Here is a 24,569-nt window from a genome sequence, read left to right as displayed (position 1 = left end):
CGTGCTACGTAGTCTCATGAGGTGATTAATAACCGAGATGTTGATATTAACTCCATATTTTTAAATAGAACGGCACAAATTCATACAGCTAGCCTAAAAGTTCAACTACGTACAAGTTCAAATATGCAAGTATTTTCAAAATCGGACAATTACTTTTTGAGATATAAATAAGAACAGCATACGCGGTTTTGCATGCCGCATCTGATGGCGTGAAGTCGGGCAAGGACGTATTGACGCGCAAGCAGTTTCCTGGGAGTGAGTTTAGCCTCAGAATAGATACCAGGCATGTAAGCACCTCGTACACATGTGATGGGTTTGCAAAGTGTGCATGACAGGCGAACTCATGACAGGACAGGTAGGGTTGATGTGTTTAAAAGGAATAAAGTAAGTACTTTATCTTTAAAGAAACATAACGAAAGCTATCCCACTGTCGGCAGCCATGAAGATGGTTTTCCTTGGTTTCCCAATTTCACGCCAGGCAAGTGCTGGGGCTGTACCTTAATTAAGGCCACGGCCGCTTCCTTCCAAATTCAATTGCTTATCAGAGTCGGGAATTGAACCTGGACCACAGCGGCGACAGCTACGAATGCTAGCCGCTACACGTGATTAAGAAACTCGACAGGCTGTGGAGAAGAGTGGCTGTTTGTTGTTATTTCATTTCCGGGCTTTGATAGCGGGTCATGTAGCCCCGTTTGCTTGTGTATGTGTGTGTGGTACAAAGCGCACCTCGTTTTGTGCTGGGTTATTTCAGGCGAAGGAGCAGTGTTACCAGTGCTAGATTATTTGGGTCGGGATAGGTTAGACATTAGGGGACAAACAGCTCGACTTACTATGTGCGATGTTCAGAGATGATCGTGGTGAGATGACAGTAACACTATTATTTATTTATTTATTCTAGACACATTAATCTCCGCGGAGCTCAAGCGCGACTGTAGTAGCGTGTATTCGGGAGAGCGCAGGTTTGAGTCCAGCCTCACTCAACCTGAAAGTGATTTTCATGGTTGTCCCATGTTCAACACCAGGCAAATGCCGGATAGGTACCTGTGAGATAGGCCACGGCTGACGTCCTTTCCAAATCCTTCCCATTCCCATCCTTGGGAAAAGACGCTAAACTGAGCACAACCTATTACACATGGATGTCTAAACAAAACAAAAACAAAGCAGAATAACTTTAATCTCCCTTCCCCATTGTGTGTTTGGCAGTCTTGCAATAACGTTGCACACCCAGGGTATGATACGGTACATCACATTATGTTTACAGTACATGCCTGGTATCCGTTCTGTGGCTGAACTCACTACCAGGAAACTACTTGCGCGTCAATATGTCCTTGCCCGACTTCACGCCATCAGATGCGGCATGCAAAACCGCACATGCTGTTCTTATTTATATCTCAAAAAGTAATTGTCCGATTTTGAAAATACTTACATATTTGAACTTGAACGCAGTTGAACTTTTAGGCCAGGTGTATGAATTTGTACCATTCTATTAAAAAATATGGAGTTAGTATCAATATCTCGGGTATTAATCACCCCATGAGACTAAGTAGCACGTTATTTTATGAGATCCTGGATACCATTTAAGAATATGAAAACAGAATGCCGATATCTTTAATGGTTTAGAAGTTATTTACGTGTAACATGTTAGGTGAATAACCCTGTATATAGATAACATGTCCTGAATGACTGACTGACTGACTGATTCAGCATCATAGAATCAAAACTACTGGACATAAAGAAAGAGAAAATTTTGGGGATACATTTATATTAGAGTGTAGGTGCTCGCTATAGGAGGATTTTTGGATATTCCGTCAATAAGGGGGTGAAAAGGGGGTGAATTGTTTATGTGAGTATAGCTATATCTCAAAAACTTTAAAGTTTACAGATGTAAAAAATTGGTATTTATAATCTCCTTTAAAAAATAAACACTTTTTTTTTTGGAAAATCCCATTAAGCAGGGTTGAAAGAAGGTGAAAAAAGGGGTTGAATACATTTTTTGAGGATACTTATATCTGCAAAACTGAAGATGTTACAGACATGAAAATTGGTATTCAGAATCTCCTTTAAAAATAAAGGAACACACATTTTTTGTTTTTTGGAAAATCCAATTAATGGGGGGTGAACAGGAGTGACAAAGGGGGTGAATTTTTAAAAAGACTATATCTGCAGTATATTTCAGATGTGAAAACTGGTATTTGGAATCTCCTGTAAAAGTAAAGAAACATGGATAATTTGTTTTCAGAAAATCTACTTTTGAGAAACTGAAAAAGGTGGTGAATTTTTAAAATGAGCTTATCTACAGTATATCTCAAAAACTTGGTATTTTTAACCTCTTTTAAAAATAAAGGAACATGTATTTTTTGCTTTCAGAAAAAACACTTAAGGGGGTTAAAAAGGACTGAAAAGCGGGTTGAATTATTTTTATTAGGATACTGATATTTCGAAAACTGATTATGTTACAGACATGAAAAGTCTCCTTTAAAAATAAAGAAATGCATATTTTATGTTTTGGGAAAATCCACTTAAAGGGGGTGAATAATTGAAAAATTAGTTGATTTCTTTGTATGAGGATACTTATATCTCAAAAGCTGAGATGTTGTGTACATGAAAATTGGTGTATGGAATCTCCTTTAAAATTCTTTTGGTTTCTGAAAATCCACTTGGGGGAGGGTTTGAAGAATTGACAAACTAGTTGAATTATTTGTATGAGGATACTTATATCTTAACAAAAACTAAATATGTTACAGACGTGAAAATTGGTACCATATTTGGAATGTCCTTTAAAAATAAGAAACATGTATTATTTTTGTTTTCAGAAAATCAAACTTAAGGGTGGGAGCATGAAAATAATACAGGAGGAGTTGAATTCTGTTTATGAGGATACTTTTATTTCAAAAACTGATTATGGTACAGATGTGAAACTTGGGATTCCAAATCTCCTTTAAAAATAAAGAAACACATATTTTTTGTTTTTGGAAAGTCCACCAAAGGGCGAGCGGGGTGGAAAGAAGTGAAGAAGTTGAATTCTTTTTATGAAGATACTTATATCTCAAAAAGTGAAGATGTTACAGACGTGAAAACTGGTATTTTCTAATCTCCTTTAAAGGTAAAGAAACACTTCTTTTTTGAAAATCCACTTAAGGGACTGAAAAGAGTTGAAAAACGGGAGAATTTTTTAAATGAGTACCGCTATATCTGCAGTACAAAAACTTAACATGTTACAGGCATGAAACTTGGTATTCAGAAAAGACTCTTAACGGGGGTGAAAAAAAGTGAAAAGGAGTTGAACTATTTTTTATGAGGATACATATATCCCAAAAACTGAAGATGTTACAGACATGAAAATTGGTATTTGGAACCACCTTTAAAAATAAAGAAACCGGGCGAGTTGGCCGTGCGCGTAGAGGTGCGCGGCTGTGAGCTTGCATCCGGGAGATAGTAGGTTCGAATCCCATTATCGGCAGCCCTGAAGATGGTTTTCCGTGGTTTCCCATTTTCACACCAGGCAAATGCTGGGGCTGTACCTTACTTAAGGCCACGGCCGCTTCCTTCCAACTCCTAGGCCTTTCCTATCCCATCGTCGCCATAAGACCTATCTGTGTCGGTGCGACGTAAAGCCCCTAGCAAAAAAATAAATAAATAAATAAAAAATAAAGAAACATATATTTTTTGTTTTTCGAAAATCCACTTGGGGGGAGGGGTGGGAGAAGGAGTGATAAAGGGGTTGAATTTTTTTTTTTTATGGGGACACTTATATTTCAAAACTGAAGGTTTTACAGATGTGGAAATAGGTATTTTGAATCTCCTTTGAAAATAAAGAAACATGGTTTTTTTTTTCTCAACTTGAGAGAAGACTGTTTCTCACGTGTACAGTTCTGTCGCATAGTAATCTTAGCCCCAAAAGGCAGTACCACAAACTTGGTTTACAAAGAGGTTCTGGCGTAAATAAAACTCAAATTTTTGGTGAGTTTTAATACTTCAGGTATATTCAGAAAATTTCTTAGTATAATACCAAGGAACGAGTACTTTTATCAAATTATGAAATCCACATGAGCGATGCCGCAGGTAACTGCTAGTCTGGTATAATAGCGAACATTTTCCTAAATAACTTTGAAAACAATGTCTTAACCAACCAGCATTCTAAAGGAATCTCTTACACTGGAGTAGATATGTAGATGATATTATATCCTTATATGATTATGACATCACAAATGCACAGTTATTAAACATGCTGAATTCTTCACACAAGTCAATCAAATTTACAGTGGAACCAGAAACTAACAAGAAAATAAACCTTTTAGACTTCACAATCGATAGGAATAATGACAACCTGTCATACAAAAAACACAGAAAATCCACTTAGACATCACACACAATAGACAACAAATCCAACCACCCATATACTCAAAAATTAACAGGACTGTATACAGTGATACACAGAGCAGTTTCCATACCTATGAGCACAATAGATTTCAATGAAGAAATACAAATAATAAAACAAATCATGAAAGAAAACAACCACTCTCCTGACACAGTCGGTAACCTATTAAATAAGCTAAAGAAGAAACCAGAAAAAACACACCCAAAAGAGAAAAATACATTGTTCGCAGCTACACAATCAAGAACACATTCAAAATAGTTAATATTTTCAAAAAACAAGGTATAAAATTAGCCTTTAGAATGAACAAGGTGCTGAAGGGGTAGTATGTGGTCTTGTGGGTTCACTTCTTGCTGGTGGAAGTGTACTGATAAAGCACAGGAAATGCCATTTATTCCTACCAAGTCCGATACATGTCCACGCCATGGCCCCTGGGCAATGGGTACACTGTGTGTACACGGCTAAGTCATGTAAGGGCAAAAAAGTGAGTTTCCGACGCTTCAAAATGGGGACCCACCAGCTAAGGGAGACAACCCCGAAAGAAAACATTGGCCCTCCAGGATTGCTGGGGGTTGGCGTTGGGCTGACAATCCAATCTGTAAAAAACTCTCATTGCAAAATCTGAAGAATAAATAGCTGGCCTGACCTTTTTACGACGACCTCGCAAACATGTAAAGGACTTGAGAATTAGTTCGTGGAAACCTAAGAAAGTTGCTCGATCAGCTGGATGAGTATCGACTAGATATTACTGCTATTCAAGAAGTGAGATGGATTGGTGAAGGAGTGATACAGAGAAAAAATCACATGGTATTCTATAGCTGCCACATGAAGGATCACATGTTTGGTACTGGTTTTATTGTCAATAAGCAGATAAAACACCTTATCATGGATTTTCCAGCAAAATCGCATAGATTGTGCAGACTTAGAATTAGAGGGAAGTTTTTCAATTACAGTCTTATCTGTGCACATGCTCCAACTGAAAAGAAGAGCGACGAAGATAAAGATTCATTTTACGATTAATTGGATGAAATTTATAATGAGTGCCCAAGAGCAGACTGTAAAATAATCTTCGGGGATTTGAATGTGAAGATAGGAAAGGAATACGAATACAGACCTTGTATTGGAAAATATAGCTTGCATGATATTTCTAATGATAATGGAATCAGGCTTATACATTTTTCATCCTTGAGAAATATGGCAGTGGGAAGTATAACTTTTAATCACAAGGACATAGATAAAATGACATGGAAGTCTCCAGTTGGAAGTACTTTTAACCAAATTGACCACCTTCTAATAGATCCAAGACACTTCTCTAACTTGATCCACGAATCTGCTACGCTGGTGTAGCAGGGGGAGAGGTGATACTCCCACGTGGCGCGTCCTGGCTTGTTGGCGAACTTGAGGGAAATAAAATACCTCTCGCGGACCAAACACACAACCCCCTGTGAGTGGGGGATGCAGACGAAGAATACACCCATGGTATCCCCTGCTTGTCTTAAGAGGCAACTAAAAGGGGCGACCAAGGGATGATTGTATTAGAACCATGAAACTACTTATGATTAGTACCACCATGCGGGGAACACCATGGGTCGCTTCTACTTGCACGTAGTACCACTATGTTAGGTACCAAATAGGTTTGTGATTAGTAGCAAACAAGAGCGCGACGGCTTTTACAGTACCTGTGATTAGTGGCACTATATGAGCAACACTATGAGATGACAGAACACATGGTTCTGGCTTGCCTATGATTAGTACCCACTATATGAGGAACACCACAGGATAGTATGAGTCCCTGTGGTTATTACACTTATGTGATGAAAACCATAGGTTTGCGTTGCCTGTAAATGGCACCGCAATGTGCAAAACACCGTAGGTCTGTAATAGATGTGCGAATTTCATTACCTGTAAGTAGTACCATAATGTGTGTAATACCGCGAGTCTACGCTACTTTTGATTAGTACCACAACATGACAAATACCATGGTTCTACGTTTCTAGCGATAAGTACCATTATGAGGGGCCGCTGACTTGGATTTTGGACTCCTTGCGACTACAAGCATCATCGGTTCAATATTGTGCTATAGAAGCAGTCCCTTGGTCAGTGATACTATTGCTTTACGCCAGCTTCTGTGCTTGTGAGCCACTGTGGGTTGGTTCCACTGATTGTTTTAAATTTATATCCATCCATCCATTCATTCTTTGTCCTCACATTTTGAATTCTGGTCAGTGGAGGATTTTTTACTTTTAATTTGTCATTCCATTTCGTTTCATTTCGTACCATTAGTGGCCGATGACCTCGATGTTAGGCCCCTTTAAACAACAAGCATCATCATCTAACTTGATTGATGTTAGAAGTTATAGGGGGGCCAATATTGACTCTGACCACTACCTTGTGGTAGCAACTATTAGAAGCCGAATATCTAATGCAAGAAAGATACATGGATCCAATGCAAGAAAATTCAACAGTGCTCGGCTGAAGGAGCCCGAAACTGCTCTCAGATATGCTAGCTTGCTTAATGAGGCCCTGACAGATTTGCCTAATAGTGAGAGTATTGATGAAATCTGGAAGAATCTTAAAGACACACTATTAAAATCTGCAAATGAAGTTTTAGGAAGGGAAGAGAAAGTCTTTACAATGGCGAAAAATGACAACAGTTGGTTTGATGCAGAGTGTGCACGAGCAACAACCTTAAAAAATGAAGCATACAAGAGAATGCAACAGAGTAACCACACCTGAAAAGCAGTGGAAGAGTATAGAACTTCCAGAAGAGAAGAAAAGAGATTGCACAAGAAGAAAAAGAGAGTATGAGAGGAAAGAATTAGAAGAAATGGAACGGTTGAAAGGGATGAATGATGTGAGAGCTTTCTATCAGAAGTTAAATAAAAGTCGTAAGGATTTCCAGTTTAGAATAAGTTTGTGTAGAGATAATGATGGTATAATACTGGGCAGTGAGGAAGCAATACTAGAAAGATGGGGCCAGTATTTTGATGAACTGTTGAATGAAAGTCCAGGTGATAACCAAGTAACCTTACCTCCTGTAAATACAAGAAAATCAGACATAGAAGTACCAATACCTACTGTTGAGGAAGTTGAGCTTGGCATTAAGAAGTTAAAGAATAACAAAGCCCCGGGAATGGATTTAATACAATCAGAGCTTATGAAAAATGCTGGAAAAGAATTTGTTAAACACTTTCACAAACTAGTGGCCAAGATATGAGTAGCTGAAACAATCCCTGATGAATGGAACGTAGGCATCATCTGCCCGATACAGAAGAAAGGTGATATCATGATGTGTTTTAACTATACAGGTATCTGCTTATTATCCATTGCTTATAAAATATTTTCCAGTATTCTCTTTAACAGATTCGTGCCTTACGTGGAAAATGCGGTTGGTAACTATCAATGCGGATTTCGCCAAGGAAGATCTACTATTGATCAGATCTTCACAATTTGCCAGATACTTGAAAAATGTAAAGAATTTGGAATTGATACACACCATCTCTTCATTGACTTCAGATCAGCCTATGACAGCATTGATAGAAGTAATCTCTATGTAGCAATGGAAGAGTTTGAGATTCGTAAGAAATTGATCACCCTTGTGAAAGCTACCATGGAAAATACTTGGAATCAAATTAAGATCCAGAATATGTTATCAAGTGCTGTAATGACCAAGAATGGAGTTAGACAAGGAGATTCATTATAATGCCTTTTGTTCAATATAGCTTTGGAGAAAGTTGTTAGAGATGCGAGTATCGACACAAGGGGAACCATCTTACATAAATCAGTTCAAATTTTGGCATATGCAGACGATATTGATTTAATCACAAGAACACCAAGAGCATTGAAAGAAGCTTTCACAAGCCTCGAAAAAGCAGCAAGAAAGATGAATGTACAGATTAATGAAGGAAAAATTAAATACATGCCCTAGTGGGTCTACATTCATAGAAATGGGGGCGTATAAGTTTGATGTTGCGCGTAGCTTTACCTACCTTGGATCAGAAGTTAATTCCAAGAACAACTTTAGTTCTGAAATCCAAAAATGTATACTGTCTGCTAACAAGTGCTATCATGGCCTCAGAAAACATCTGAAGTCTAAGCTGCTGTTCAGGAAAACTAAAGTCCTGATGTATAAAGTTTTAGTAAAGCCTGCATTAACATATGGTGCATTGAGACCTGGACACTCTCAAAATCTGATGAGAGACAACTCGGTATATTTGAAAGAAGGATTTTGAGGCAAATTTTTGGGCTAGTGGAAGAAAATGGTGTCTGGAGAAGAAGATATAATAATGAATTGTATAATTTATATAACGAATCAAACATTGTTAACTGTATAAAGATCAGAAGGTTGGAGTGGGCAGGACATGTGCTGCGTGCTAATGACAGAATGATAAAGAAGATATTTAATGCAGTGCCAGAAGGAATCAGGAAAGTTGGCAGACGGAAGTTAAGGTGGGAAGAACGGGTGAGAGAGGATGTAAAGATAATTTTAATCAAGAATTGGAGGAGCTCTGCGCTTAACAGGAAAGAATGGGGAAAACTTCTTCAGAAGGCTAAGGCCCACAAAGGGGCTGTCGCGCCAGTGATGATGATGATGATGATTTAGAATAAACAACATACTGCAAAGACACATCAGCAAATGCATCCTAAACAAAAAAGACATCTTCTCCAAGTCAGGGGTTTATGAACTTAAATGTCAAGAACCAAACTGCAATGCCACATATATAGGCCAAACAAAATGTAATTTCCACACCAGATACAAGGAACACAGAAATGCAATTAGATACAATCAACATTCAGACTTCAGAGAGCACATGTATGACAACTGACATCATATGACAGACATCAGTACAGAACTAAAAATTTCACACATCGAAAATAAAAGCAAATCTTTAATATTAAAGCAGCTATTGAAATTTACTTTGCAGAACAATCTAACCATACCAACCTCAATGATTACTAAACATTTAAAAATTCCCTGATCTTCTCCCAACTTCATTAATTTTCTGTACAACATTTCACACGTATTGCATTAGCAGTTAATGAATTCCACAGGATGCTACTCTAACTTAAATGTCTGAAATGTGGGTTAGGATATTCTTATCTGTAGTAAATTATCTACCAGGCAAATGGCCGCACTGTACCGGGAACAGCGGTACGAAACTAAGTCCCCGTAATTAAATTTAAAACTTCGCGTTATGCGCCGGCCCAGCAACAGAAGACAGACTGGAACAGCAAGCAACAGCTGTGTGTGACGTAGAGCAGAGTGACGTCACAGCCTGCCTCCCCGTAACACCGAGAGAGCCTAGATCAGTATGGAATGTTCCTTGAGTTTCTTCGGTTAATAACTTTCCCCACGATAATAACTAGACAAAATCAACCACATCATCATGTAGCCCCATATCTTATCCCCATTCCTACAAGGTTTGATAAAAGTCCGACGAGAGAAAACGAAGTTGTGGAGCGAGATGTGAAGGCATGTTTTGGCGTGGATTGGGTATAAATGGGGAGCTGCTTACCTTAGCAGACCAGTGTGTATCGCAGTGGAGTTCGTGCGGCTAGCAGCGAGCGGTCGGCTCGTGGGGACTGCGATATATTGTGAAGTGATTGTCGTCGAGTCCTGGACTTTAACTCCATAGCGTTGAGTGTGGACTTGTACAATTTTCTTTACCTTCTGAGTGATAGAATTCTGCTACAATGGAGAGTGATATAAATTGTGCTTCATCAAACTCTTAATATTTTCAAATGATTGTTTATTCTGAATGAATGTCTAAGACTTGCAATTATTTTTCCAAGTGCTTATAATTCAAAGTTAATGTTGTGGACAGTGATAGGATTTGGAACACTCTTTGCTCCTTACGAAGTGATTGAATATTTCGAGAAATCTCATTGACGTGACTGTGTTTTAACTTAGAATTCCTCAAGTGGCAAACATTAACGAGTGATTGAGTACAGATTTAACTTGAACTTAGTGACTACGTCACTAACTTACAATTTTGTGTGTAGATAATTCTCTAAACTGTGTAAATATCTTGTAGATGATGGACTGTAGACTGTGTATTTGAACTGTGCATTTTTCAACTCTACGAACATTTGAACTAAGTACTGGTGATAAATGATCAATCTCACTTTATTTTTTCATTAACATGCGTGAACACGAGTGAAAGATTCTTATTTCATTTCAATCCAGTTGATTTCATTGAACAGTGTTCAGACTCAGAAATATGTTGTGCGGAATAACTTCAGATTATGCCAAGTATCACAAACTGTAGGTAGCTATTTATTAGGTTGACTTTATTGACATTCGACAACAAGTTTCAGGTGGCTATTCATTTTATGAGTTTAATTTCCCAGTGTTAAACTTATGTGCTTATTCAAGCTTAGTGACATTTTGCCGCATCGAATTCATTTCAAATGATTAATGGCATAACACGGGATAGATTTCAGTGACATTCTACCGTGTGATAATTCTTCAATTATACAGTTCCTATGTGTTACGAACCTTGTCAAAACCATTGCTAACCGGGCGAGTTGGCCGTGCGCGTAGAGGCGCGCGGCTGTGAGCTTGCATCCGGGAGATAGTAGGTTCGAATCCCACTATCGGCAGCCCTGAAAATGGTTTTCCGTGGTTTCCCATTTTCACACCAGGCAAATGCTGGGGCTGTACCTTAATTAAGGCCACGGCCGCTTCCTTCCAACTCCTAGGCCTTTCCTATCCCATCGTCGCCATAAGACCTATCTGTGTCGGTGCGACGTAAAGCCCATAGCAAAAAAAAAAAAAAAAAAAAAAACCATTGCTATATTTTTTTTTCATCTGCGCAGAAGCTGCTTTTCGCATTAACACGTCCAAGGCTTAACGGTGTCCGTTCACGTTTATCATTTACGTGGTCTATCTCAATGCCCTTACTTCTACACCACATGGATCTTCTAGACATCGCATGGATCTTCTAGAAATTCGAGATCTTCGGTTCAATGGTGCAGAGAGGAGCGGAGCAGCCGGAATTCTGGGACATCGCCAACCCTAGGATGAGGAAAGAACACTTCCCACTGTTTCTTCTGTACAGAGGTGATATGATTTTGAACTTATTAATAAACTCAGAAAAAAAACTTGAAGAATTTTTTTCAAAAGAAAAACCCTCTCCCTCTCTATGCACTTCAATCAGAACGGTACACGCCCTGCGTCTGACTCATGCTCATCAAAGTACCATATTTACTGTTACAGCGCGGTTTGGGTCGTGTAGCTTTCAGCCCACTAGGGTTTAAACCCCACTGTCGGCAGCCCTGAAGATGGTTTTCTGTGGTTTCCCATTTTCACATCAGGCAAATGCTGGGGTTGTACCTTAATTAAGGCCACGGTCACTTCCGTCCTACTCCTAGGCCTTTCCTCTCCTGTCGTCGCCATAAGACCTGTCTGTGTCGGTGCTACGTAAAGCAAATTCTAGAGTAAATTAGGGAATTTACTCTGTATCTTCACCTATCAAAAACATTTTAGTAGGTTATTATTTATCAAATAATGTCTTAGAATATACTCTAACTCAATACCTTTCTTTTATTTCATGAAAATTATTAACTTAAATTTACTCCCTAATAAACAAAAATACATTATAAGATAAAGAAGCACTTTCCCTCCCCTCTCTATTGAATGGATTTAGTGCATGTCAGTGTGTGTTCCACATCAGACATTAGATATACTGTACATTTCACTATAGAGGTGAGTCTTATAAATAATATTTATGTCCTTTTAAATTTATTTCCTGTTTGTTTATTCATTCCTAATTCTGGCTATCATTTCCAGATTTATTTCATCGCCTGAGGTTCCAACTCTACTTAAAGACATCTAATTATAACAAGAAGACTTATAGCGCATAAGTCATGTGGTGTATCTTTAGTTAAGCTTATAGCTCATAAGGTCTATCTTTAGTTTAGCCTTAAGCTGGACTATTTTCTTGTGTATCAAGACTTAACAACTGAGTTGCTTTCTTAGATTTTATAGAATTTTACTTTATGGTCAGACGCACCGTACTCTCATCATCTTGTACCACAATTTTAACTTGTTACTATTTAACATTTGTCTTTGTAGGTGCTTGTCATGTGTTTTATATTGTTTTCTGATTAGTTGTGATTTGCTCGATTGATTCATTGGCTGATGATGACACGCAATGAGCGTCGAAACTAGTACCAATCTTGTTTAAACGACATATGATCTAACTCCCATCGATAAATTGTCATTGTATTGAAAAGGTGGATCCTTAACATTTTCAATTTACTGTAACCACATGGGTATGGCGATAGAAATGAAAATGGAGAGAAACTGTTGGACTTTTGTATCAGAAATAACCTGATAATAAAAAATACATGGTTTTTGAAGAGGAATAGCCATAAGATCAGCCGATATAGTTGGGATAGACAGTATGGAACATTCATCGATTTTGTAATAACAGACCCTGAATGGGGAAGATACGTCATGAATATGAAGATAATCCCCAGTGAAAGTATGGGAGGTGATCATAGATTATTAATTGTGGAATTAAAACAAGTAAAAATCCCTAAAATTGTACTGAAGAAGAAACCAAAGATTGGGATTTGGGAATTGCAGGAGGAGGATAAAAGAATGGCATTCCAAGATTGGATAAAAAGGAAGTCACCTAACACGGGAATACGAAGTGAAGAAGAAGAGTGGTACAATTTAAGACCGGGCATTTGTGGAAGCAGCAACTGAGGTATTCGGGAAAACAGAAGCAAAGGTTAAGGGAAAGGAGACATGGTAGTGGACAGACAAATTAAAAAAAATTGAAAAGAATGGAACAAGGTGAACAAAGAAATGGATAAGGAAAAGCAAAAAAACGTATCAGAGGGATGATAATAAGATAGAAATGTTACTTGAAAGGGCAGTGAAAGCAGTGACCAAAGGTAAAGGAAGTGGAAAAGACTAATTCAATGCTGATATGATTAAGGCAGCAGGAAGCATTGAACTACAGTGGCTATACCGAGCCCTCAATGCCCTATGGAACGATGAAAGGATACCTGAAGATTGGCAACAAGGAAGCATTTGTACGATTGTTCAAAAAAGGAAATAGGAAGAAATGTGAAAATTATAGAGATATAACACTATTATCACATGGGTTAAAAATAATGGAAAAAGTCACAGACAAAAGACTGAGGAATATAACAGAAGCACAGTTAGTGGAAGAACAATATGGCTTTAGACCGAATAGATCAACAATATACTTGATATTTACAGTGCGAACGATAATGGAAAAACATCTAGAAAAGAACAATGAAATCATCTTCATAGTTTTGGATTTAGGTAAAGCTTATGATACAGTTATAAGAAAACATGTATGGGAATGCCTACTGACTAGGAATGTACCAAAATCATTAATTAACAAGATAAAAATGTATTATGAGAGTAAAAGTAGTGTACAAGTGGGGAGTGGTGACTCTGAAACATTTTATACAAAAAACGTCTCAAGTAAGGAAGTGCACTCTCGCCATTATTGTTGATTATATTGATGGATGAAATCATGAAACGTGTAAAACAAAGTATCTGTAGTGATGGAGTGAATGCTTTGGTATTTGCAGATGATGTGGTGATTTGGGGAAGGAGAGAAAAGGAAGTACAAAGGAGACTGGACATTTGGAATGAAAATCTGAAGGAGTTTGGAATGGTAATTAGTAAAAAGAAAACTGTAGTCATGCACTGTGGAAAAGAGAAAAAGAGAAGCCCAGTGAATATAGACGGAGAACAGTTAGAGAATGTGGAACAGTTTACATATCTGGGTAGCATTATTAATGGAAGTCATGAAATCAACCCTGAAATTAATAACAGACTGAGTAAAGGTATAACATTTTATCATCAAGTCAGAGAACTTTATTGGGATGACAAAGTACCCAAGAGAACAATATTCAATCAATCAATCAATTAATCAATCAATCAATCAATCAATCAATCAAGCAATCAATACTGATCTGCATTTAGGACAGTCACGCAGGTGGCATATTCCCTATCTGTTGTTTTCCTAGCCTTTTCTTAAATGATTTCAATGATATTGGAAATTTATTGAACATATCCCTTGGTAAGTTATTCCAATCCATAACTCCCCTTCCTATAAATGAATATTTGAACCAATTTATCCTCTTGAATTCCAACTTTACCTTCATATTGTGATCTTTCCTACTTTTAAAGGCGCCACTCAAACTTATTTGTCTACTAATGTCATTCCACACCATCTCTCCGCTGACAGCTCGGAACATACCACTTAGTTGAGCAGCTTGTCTTCTTTCTCCCAGTTCTTCCCAGCCCAAATTTTTGCAACATTTTTGTAACGCTACTCTTTTGTCGGAAATCACCCAGAACAAGTCGAGCTGCTTTCCTTTGGATTTTTTTCCAGTTATTGAATCAAGTAATCCTGGTGAGGGTCCCATACACTGGAACCATACTCTAGTTGGGGTCATACCAGAGACTTGTATGCCCTCTCCTTTACATCCTTACTACAACCCCTAAACACCCTTATAACCATGTGCAGAGATCTGTATCCTTTATTTACAATCCCATTTATGTGATTACCCCAATGAAGATCTTTCCTTATATTAACACCCATATACTTACAATGATCCCCAAAAGGAACTTTCACCCATCAACGCAGTAATTAAAACTGAGAGACCTTTTCCTTTGCATTTTTTTCCAGTTCTTGAATCAAGTAATCCTGGTGAGGGTCCCATACACTGGAACCATACTCTAGTTGGGGTCTTACCAGAGACTTATATGCCCTCTCCTTTACATCCTTACTACAACCCCTAAACACCCTTATAACCATGTGCAGAGATCTGTATCCTTTATTTACAATCCCATTTATGTGATTACCCCAATGAAGATCTTTCCTTATATTAACACCCATATACTTACAATGATCCCCAAAAGGAACTTTCACCCCATCAACGCAGTAATTAAAACTGAGAGACCTTTTCCTATTTGTGAAACTCACAACCTGACTTTTAACCCCATTTATCATCATACCATTGCCTGCTGTCCATCTCACAACATTATCGAGGTCATATTGCAGTTGCTCACAATCTTGTAACTTATTTATTGCTCTATACAGCATAATATCATCTGCAAAAAGCCTTACCTCTGATTTTCTTTACTCATATCATTTATATATATAAGAAAACATAAAGGTCCATAATGCTGCCTTGAGGAATTCCCCTCTTAATTATTACAGGGTCAGATAAAGCTTTGCCTACTCTAATTCTCTGAGATCTATTTTCTAGAAATATAGCAACCCATTCAGTCACTCTTTTGTCTAGTCCAATTGCATTCATTTTAGCCAGTAGTCTCCCATGATCCACCGTATCAAATGCTTTAGACAGGTACCAAGCTCGATAGCTGCAGTCGCTTAAGTGTGGCCAGTATCTAGTATTTGGGAGATAGTAGGTTCGAACCCCACTGTCGGCAGCCCTGAATATGGTTTTCCATGGTTTCCCATTTTCACACCAGGCAAATGCTGGGGCTGTACCTTAGTTAAGGCCACGGCCGCTTCCTTCCCACTCCTAGCCTTTCCCTGTACCATCGTTGCCATAAGACCTATCTGTGTCGGTGCGACATAAAACAACTAGCTTTAGACAGGTCAATTGCGATACAGTCCATTTGACCCCCTGAATCCAAGATATCTGCTATATCTTGCTGGAATCCTACAAGTTGAGCTTCAGTGGAATAACCTTTCCTAAAACCTTCCATCGAACCAGTTTATTAATTTCGCAAAGATGTCTAATATAATCAGAAGGAATGCCTTCCCAAAGCTTACATGCAACGCATGTCAAACTTATTGGCCTGTAATTTTCAGCTTTATGTCTATCACCCTTTCCTTTATACCAGGGGCTATTACAGCAACTCTCCGTTTATTTGTTATAGCTCCTTCAACCAAACAAAAAAACCGAGCTCGATAGCCGCAGTCGCTTAAGTGCAGCCACTATCCAATATTTGGGGATAGTGGGTTCGAACCCACTATCTCCCAGATGCGAGCTTGTACCTTAATTAAGGCCACGGTCGCTTCCTTCCCAGTTCCAGCCCTTTCCTGTCCCATCATCGCCATCAGACCTATCTGTGTCGGTGTGATGTAAAGTCAATAGCAAAAAGAAAAAAAAAGAAAAAACAAAATTCAAACCAAACAATAATCAAATAATTACTTCAGATATGGTAATATATCCCAACCCATTATCTTTAGTATATCCCCAGAAATTTTATCAATTCCAGCTTCTTTTCTAGTTTTCAACTTTTGTATCTTATTATAAATATCATTGTTATCATATGTAAATTTTAATACTTCTTTAGCATTAGTCACCTCTTCTATCTGGACATTATCCTTGTAACCAACAATCTTTACATACTGCTGACTGAATACTTCTGCCTTTTGTAGATCCTCACATACACACTCTCCTCGTTCATTAATTATTCCTGGAATGTCCTTCTTGGAAACAGTATTTCATACCAGTTGTAACATACAGACTAGAAATGCTGGTAACTAATAGGAGACAAGATAGTAAGATCCAAGCGGCAAAAAATGAAATTTTTAAGAACATTGGTTAAGAAGACAAGCAGAGATAGAATTCAAAATATTAAAATCAGAAAAGAGCTAAATATAGAACCATTAGTACAGAAGATACAGAAAGCAAGAAAGTTCAGACATGTAAAAAGAATGAGAAAGGAACAGGTAGCAAAAAGGGAATTGGAAAGAGAAGTTAAGGGAAAGAGACCAGTTGGAAGGCCGAGAAGATGATGAATGGATCAGGTTTGGAAGGACATAGAGAAGCTGGATTGGATGTAGCGGAAGTAATGGAGCAGGAAAAGTGGAAGAACAGAAAGAAGTGAGGAGGCTTATAAAACCAATTCCGGGCAACTTGAATGGGACATTGATGATGATGATGATGATGATGATGATGATGATGATGATGATGATGATGATCTGTTTAATTTTATTTCGGCTGAAGATGGCCACTAAGTGGCTGAAACTAGTCCCAAGACTGATGTAATATTATTTACTTGATATATTGTATTGAAAATATAATTTAATTTATTTCTTATAGATTAAGTGCCTGCAGCATTCCCCTCTCCTCTCTGAAAAACAGAGTTGTTACCTGCAGAATTCCCCCTCACCCCCTACTCTTAACTGCCAGGACAGGAACAGGGAGAATGGCTTCAGTCCAAACACTGTTTGGAGAAATTTCTAAAAGTTACACCGGTGGTCTACTACAATCATTATTTGCTATTACATGTTCATCACATCACCAGTTCACAATCTTTTACAAGTTTATGCAATGTAAACATTTTTCTGGATATGTGTGCATGATTTAAGATTATTTGGTAGAATCTGAGGATGTCATTCTTTGTTTAATAATGTGTATTTTTCTACAAGTATGTTATAGTGTTATTTGTATTATAATTGATGTTTTCGACAGACTGAAAAGATTTAAAGCGGTATTAACTAATTCAACACTGAAAAGTATGCCTGCCTTTTTAAGAAAATATGTTGAATCTGGTTCTCTACCCTCTTAGGTGTGATGATGATTGGCCTTTCTTGAAAACTGAATTCACAATGGCTAATCTCAAATTAGGATAGAAATGTACTTAGTGTTTCCCATCCCTGTTAATTTCAATATCTTCCTTTCACTTGCTGATTGCCTTCACCTGCCATTCTGTTTCACTTATTGTACTCAAAATCATTCAATAGCTCTACACTTTCTTTGAAGTTGATCCTTACATTATTATTCTTCCTCTGCTTTTCTTCATGGGGCCTCTAAATATTAGTTCCTAATTAGCGTCAACCTCTAAGATATTTTGCCACCATGTTTTTTTCTTCATTCCCACCTAGATATACCTGCTCCCTTCATAAAGTTGCAGGTTGTTCTTATTGGGTCTTCTTGGATTTTTCCTCGCTCTTCACCTGGTAGTACTAGAGTGGAGAGTCTGATTCTGCCCAGCGCCTCACATTTGAAAAATATGTGTTCAGCTGATTCCTCTGCTTCATTGCATTTCCTGCATGTGTTGTCTCTTATTACTCTAATTCTATGTAGGTGTTTTTTCAGATGGCATTCATATGTTTTCATATCTTATATTTTCTCTGTTGAGTTTCAACAGTTCTTTAGTATGCTTCTTGTTTGGTCCTTTTAATCAGTTCCTTTGCAAGCCTGCATCCTGGAGTATTTTACCAGTTTTCCTTTTGTTTCTTTTGTACCCATTTTCCTATGTAGTGTCGGGCTTGTCCATAGGAAATCCCGCATATAGGTTCTGGGCCTACAAAATGTGTTTCTGCCCCTTTCCTGGCCAGTTTATCTGCCTTTTCATTTCCTTCTATACCTGCATGCTCTGGTGTATGTATGTTTAGTCCTCAGCCCGAAGGCTGGTTGGATCCTCAACAGCTCCGCCATCAGCTGTCATAGATGGCCTAGGCATCACTGAAGAGGCATACTAGGGAAATGAGGAGTGAGGTAGTTTCCCGTTGCTTTCCTCACCGGGCCAGAAGTTGCTATTACATATCAGTCTGCCAAGCCCACTGAAATGCATGCACCAACTGACCCTATGAGCAATATTTTCACACCATTCAGAGCAGGGACTGGCTGCAGAAGGAATGGCATTACTAGCATCACTCATACCTCAGTCACTTTCATTTTGTCAAAGCCAAGGATAAAGCTGAGACAGATCAATGAAAGTAACAAGATTGCTCTAGCCCATACCAGAAGACATAGTGCACTGTAAACACTAGGTCCCGCCAGCAAAGGCATCATGCTCTGGTACCCATATTATTTTGACAATGTTGTACTTTGACAGCTTCAGGAGAAGTGAGTGGCAATACCGGACTGCTTCTAGTGCCTTAATGGCTGCTTGGCTGTCCATAAAAATGAAAATGTTCTTATTCCTATAGTTCATTTTCAGATTTTTTTCAAGGCATGTGGTGATAGCTATCATTTCAGCTTGAAAGACTGTAGTGTGTCTGCCCAGGCTCATTTGGATTGATTTCTCAGTTCTTACACTGTTGATCCCTCCTCCTGTGCCATCCACAGTCTTTGATCCATCAGTCGACCAAACACAGATTCATACATTACTCAGTGTCCCATGAATCTTCGGTCTTCTACATCATCATCATCATCATCATGTTGGGCTGAGTGACTCAGACAGTGGATACTGACCGTCTGAGCCCACTTTACAGGGTTTTGATCCTGGCTCGTACTGGTATATTATGAAGGTACTGAAATACATCAGCCTTGTGTCAGTAGATCTACTGCCTTGTAAAAGTTCTCATGCGATACAAAATTCCAGCACCTTGATATCTCCAAAAAATGTAGTTTTTGGAATTATAAAACCAACAACATTACTTATTTATCATCCCCCCTCCCTCCCAGTGTAGGGGAGAGGCCCTGGATTCGATTCCCAGCCAGGTCAAGGATTTTTACCTGGTTCTGAGGGCTGGTTTGAGATCCATTCAGCCTACGTTATTACAATTAAGGAGGTATCTGATGGTGAAGTAGCGGCCCCAGTCTAGAATGCCAAGAATAACGGCCAAGAGGATTTGTCGTACTGACTACATGACACTTCGTAATCTGCAGGCCTTCAGGCTGAACAGCGGTCGCTTGGCATGCCAAGGCCCTTCGTGGCTGTTGTGGATTACTTATCATTGTCGTCATCATCATCATCATCATCCCTTGGTAACTTCCCTGGGAGAAGCTGAGTCTCAAATTGTTGCAATCATCAAATGTGATCATATCACATGTTTATTTACATGTATTTGTAAAAGTGATCTTGCATACTGTAATTTTTTTAAAGTAATCTAACTCCACACACTGGCATTCCCCTTTTGATTTCTGTTAAGAAAATGCTTATAAGTTCCTACTTCTTTCTCCATTCTCCTCTTTCATTCAGTTATTTGCTAACTCAGCCAATTGGATGGTTTTGAAGTTTTGCTAACATAATTGCTAGTGAATATATTTGAGAAATATTTAGTGGTGGTGAAATTAAACCTTGAAGCCCTCTAAGAGGATGGGATTGTCCTCGCTGCCGTAGTGTAAAGGAAGCCATGACTCTAACAAAGGAAACCCTTCCAACTCTTTGTCTCTGATCTGATTGAGATTTGGTACGATGACTTCAGGAGGAATGCTTTATCAGCCATATCAAAATTAGATTTAGCACATGTTCTGGGGTGTCAAAGTTTGCTCATTTAAGCTCTGTGTAGACAGGAGGTGAGCGGCAGGAAGCAGGTGGAGGTGAGGAAGTAATGCATGTGTGCAAGAGAGGGAGAGTGAGAGCGTGACACATGAACTGGCCAGTGAAATACTACATTTCTGGAGAGAGAGAGAGGGGGGGGCTGTGCATGTCACATCATGGAAAATTATTTAGATGTTTCATTGAACTGTTGGTACAGTAATCATTAATGCTGGTGAAGATAGATGTTTTCAGTATAACGAAGTTAAAAATTTGTTACCATTCTATTCTGTTGCATATTTCTGGTTTTTAATCAGGTAAGATTGAAACATTTTAGCACTTTTTCTTATCCTTTTCCCCCAGTGCACAGTGGGAGAGATTGCAAATCTAGCAGGACAAAATAAATGGGAAGTATTATTTCAAGAATGGCTTTCATAGCCGCAGATCTTACAATCTTGGAAATTGAACCAGCTTTTGGGTGGTTAGGCTGTGTGCTTTTGCAGAGTTTTGCCCAGATGTTCCATTTGGGCTAATTGGTTGAATTGGCATACCCCTCCACGTCTCTACTTAGCAGTGGCAGACCAACTGCATGGTCCCGCCGTGTTAGGAAGTAGGGATTGCCAACCTGCTAAAGGAGAAGTGAATTCTCCATTCTCAAGTATATGTACTCCCCTTGGAAATACAATTTCAAAAATGGCTTCACGGCTGCAGATCTTACAATCTCGGGAATCGAACCAGGTTTTGGGTGGTTAGGCCGTGTGCGTTTGCAGAGTTTCGTCCAGACATGCCATTTGGGCTCCTAGACTCTGCTTAGCAGTGGCAGACCAACTGCATAGTCCCGCCGTGTTAGCAAGTAGAGGCTTGCCAATCCAACTGATGAGCACTAATAGCACATCTGGGTGAAACTCTGCAAATGCACATGGCACATGGTTCTGTTCCTGAGATTGGAAGATCTGCAGCCATGAAAGCCATTTTTGAAATTGTATCTCCATGGGGAATACATATTTTTGAAAACGGAGAGTTCACTTCTCCTTTAGCAGATTAGCAATCCCTACTTGCTAACACGGCAGGACCACATAGTTGGTCTGCCACTGCTAAACAGAGTCTTAAAGATGCCAATCCAACTGATGAGCCCAAATGGCACATCTGGGCAAAACTCTGCAAACGCACACGGTCTAACCACCCAAAAAGCTGGTTCTATTCCCGAGATTGTAGGAAAGTTTTACTTTTATATTTTAAAGTGATAGTTATTTCACACACCTCTGACCATCGTATACGAATATAGCCTGCGTCAGCTGTGAGACTTGCAGTCAAAGTTTGTTTACATAACATAAGATAAGCAGACCTGCGGGCAGTGTTAAATGAGGGTTCAGTTTGAAAACGTGTGTTCTTGTGAGTAAAGTGTATATTAAAGTCTTTCAAGATGGAAAATATTGCTACAGGTACACCTTATCAATTAAGTGCTTGTTATTATAATTATTTTAGGTAGTTATCTTTCCAGATTACGGTTATTGGAATGATGTAATGAGTGAACTTTATTTTTCATTTTGGTAATTGAGATAGGATTTTTTGAAAGCAGCACGAGACCGCACCATCATAGTTATGTTAAAATCCATTGTAAAGCTTACAATTTATGGCAATAATGAAATTATTTGCTGAAAACTGCTGATTGCTTGGCAGTTTTGTTTTTTAAATGAAGGCACGCGACCACTTCACACGTAGACAGTTATTTGATGTGTTGAACTCTAACGTTATTACCTAAGAAACTCTGTATAATTATGTGGAAACAGAATTAGGATTGAGAGGGTGTTCTGGAGGAAGTGCTTAAGTGTTTAAGGAAAGATATTGTCCATTTTAAGTGTGATTTTGACAAACGGAAAAAAAATTTGTGAGTGAAACAGAAATTTCTTATAATGTATTTTGACTGGTAAGACAAAGAAATTAAGTTTCCAAAAAATATACTTGATACATTTTGGACAAATAAGTCTGGACTGCTACTTTGGATATTGGAAGGCCAAAAAAAAAAGCAGGAAAATTTAACCTTTTATCAGTGACTATACACATAAAAAATTTGTATTTTTGCTCAGGTTACTTTAAGAAAATGTGGTAGGAGAGATGCAGCAGAATTTCTTAAAGAAATGCAAAAGTCGCCAACAAGAGCTGCAAAAATTAAGAAAGCCATTAGATCACCTTCTGCAGCCATTTAAATATGAAGAGGCATTATCATTTTTAATAAACAATGACCTAACAAAAAACAATATATCCAAATGAGAAGGGAATTTAAACAGAAAAATGCAAATGTTTTACCTTCTTACCAAACTATAAAGCAGGCAGTCGTAGTGCTATACACAGAAAGAGGACATAACAATAACAGATACTTCCACAACAATAAATAAAATAGATGTTACTTTATTGTACGTTTACATAATTTGATTGTTTCCCTCCTACATAATACATAAAATGGATGTTACATTATTGTATATTTGCATAGTTTGATTATTTTCCTGCTAGATTGACTAAAAATGTATAATAAGAAATCCCAAAATCCTTTTTACAGTCATTTTCTACCTTAATATAGAATTCTTATGCAATTTTTTCCACCATATTGGATCTACCATTTTGAATTTTCCATTTTTGACATCAAATTCATAATCAGCAACCCCAAAAACCTATAAATACATATTGTTTAACAGTTTTATATTCATGTAAAATTTTTGTCCTGCTAGATTTGCAATCTGTATCACTGTACAGTGGAGCAATATCCACAGCAGTTACTTCTCCATTGAACTGCTTGTGTTATATAGTTGCAATGAACAAATTTATGAAAGCTTAAGAAAATTAGCTCCAGTAACATGAGTAATGTTTAAACTTGATCACCTGTAGTCTTTATCAGATGAGAAGCGTATTGGCCTCAAAAGGTTACTGAAATTGTCCAACCAGGAGCTTGCTATATTGTCACGTTATTCCACCCACTCGATGGGCTTCTCTCCGCAGAAAATTTTACAATGTTAAGTATCACTTGCTCTAGGCAAAATTATTTTTACATCATAAAAACGACTGCAACTGAAATGTTTCCCATTTGACACAGACTATAGCTTTGCCATTATATGTAACTTGGGTTAGTTATTTTGCATTACCTAATAGTGTAATATTTGATTATCCACAGGATAAGTTTGTGACTGAAGCAGAGTGGAAATATTTGTTGTTATTACTGCAAAGAAAAATATATGCTTTGCCAGAGGACAGTGTTCTGAAGTCCTTTTACCAGCAAGTCATGAAAGGTAAGCCTCAGTGGTTTGAGTTTCTCTTTAATCAGGGTGTCCCCTATCTGAAGGGTGACTATGGAGTAAGCCTGGAAAAGCTACAGGATTCCAACAGACACTCAACATTTGAAATTTATTTAATATAAATTTGTGTTAAAATATCCAGTGTTGGCTTTTAATACTTATTGAACTGTGCTTATTATTAATGCACAGTTTCCTGACATATATTATTATCATCACAGTTTTTCTGATTTTTCAATTCCTTTTTAGCAGCTATCCCTGTTGATCACAGAGTGAATACTGCAATCTAAGGAAAACATACTGTATATGAATGTAAATAGGTTACAGTGCAGGGAAGAAATTTATTAATTTTTGTAGTGTTTATTGACTGTTTGATTTTGTTCACTAAAATGTATCAATCATATGTTAAAGCTAAACTAGTGCTGAAGGAATGTGATTGCAGAAAGCTCATTCTTTTAATTCAGGAAACAAAACTACCTTTCTACATTCATCTATAACTGTGAGGATTTTCAATCTGTGAAAACCTGAAAAGATATAATTTCATCAAAATATAATAATAATAATAATAATAATAATAATAATAATAATAATAATAATAATAATAATAATAATAAGAAGAAGAAGAAGAAGAAGAAGAAGAAGAAGAAGAAGAAGAAGAAGAAGAAGAAGAAGAAGAAGAAGAAGAAGAAGAAGAAGAAGAAGAAGTGATTTGCTAGAATCT

The 24,569-nt window shown here is 37.9% G+C and overlaps 1 protein-coding gene across 6 annotated transcripts in view; it reads left to right on the top strand.

The window, feature by feature from the left end:
* Nucleotides 1-24,569, top strand: part of LOC136864377 (BLOC-2 complex member HPS3) — a 360,759-nt gene that overhangs the window by 315,846 nt on the left and 20,344 nt on the right. For all 6 annotated transcript variants that reach the window (XM_067141299.2, XM_068226258.1, XM_068226259.1 and 3 more), the window contains one exon: nt 23,731-23,845. In XM_067141299.2, coding sequence (XP_066997400.2) covers nt 23,731-23,845 — 115 coding nt within the window. The remainder of the gene's footprint in view (nt 1-23,730; nt 23,846-24,569) is intronic.

Source organism: Anabrus simplex, chromosome 2 (assembly GCF_040414725.1).
Source record: "Anabrus simplex isolate iqAnaSimp1 chromosome 2, ASM4041472v1, whole genome shotgun sequence".
Lineage (NCBI taxonomy): Eukaryota > Metazoa > Arthropoda > Insecta > Orthoptera > Tettigoniidae > Anabrus > Anabrus simplex.
The sequence above is the reverse complement of the archived record's forward strand: the minus strand, read 5'-3'. Positions and strand labels throughout refer to the sequence as shown.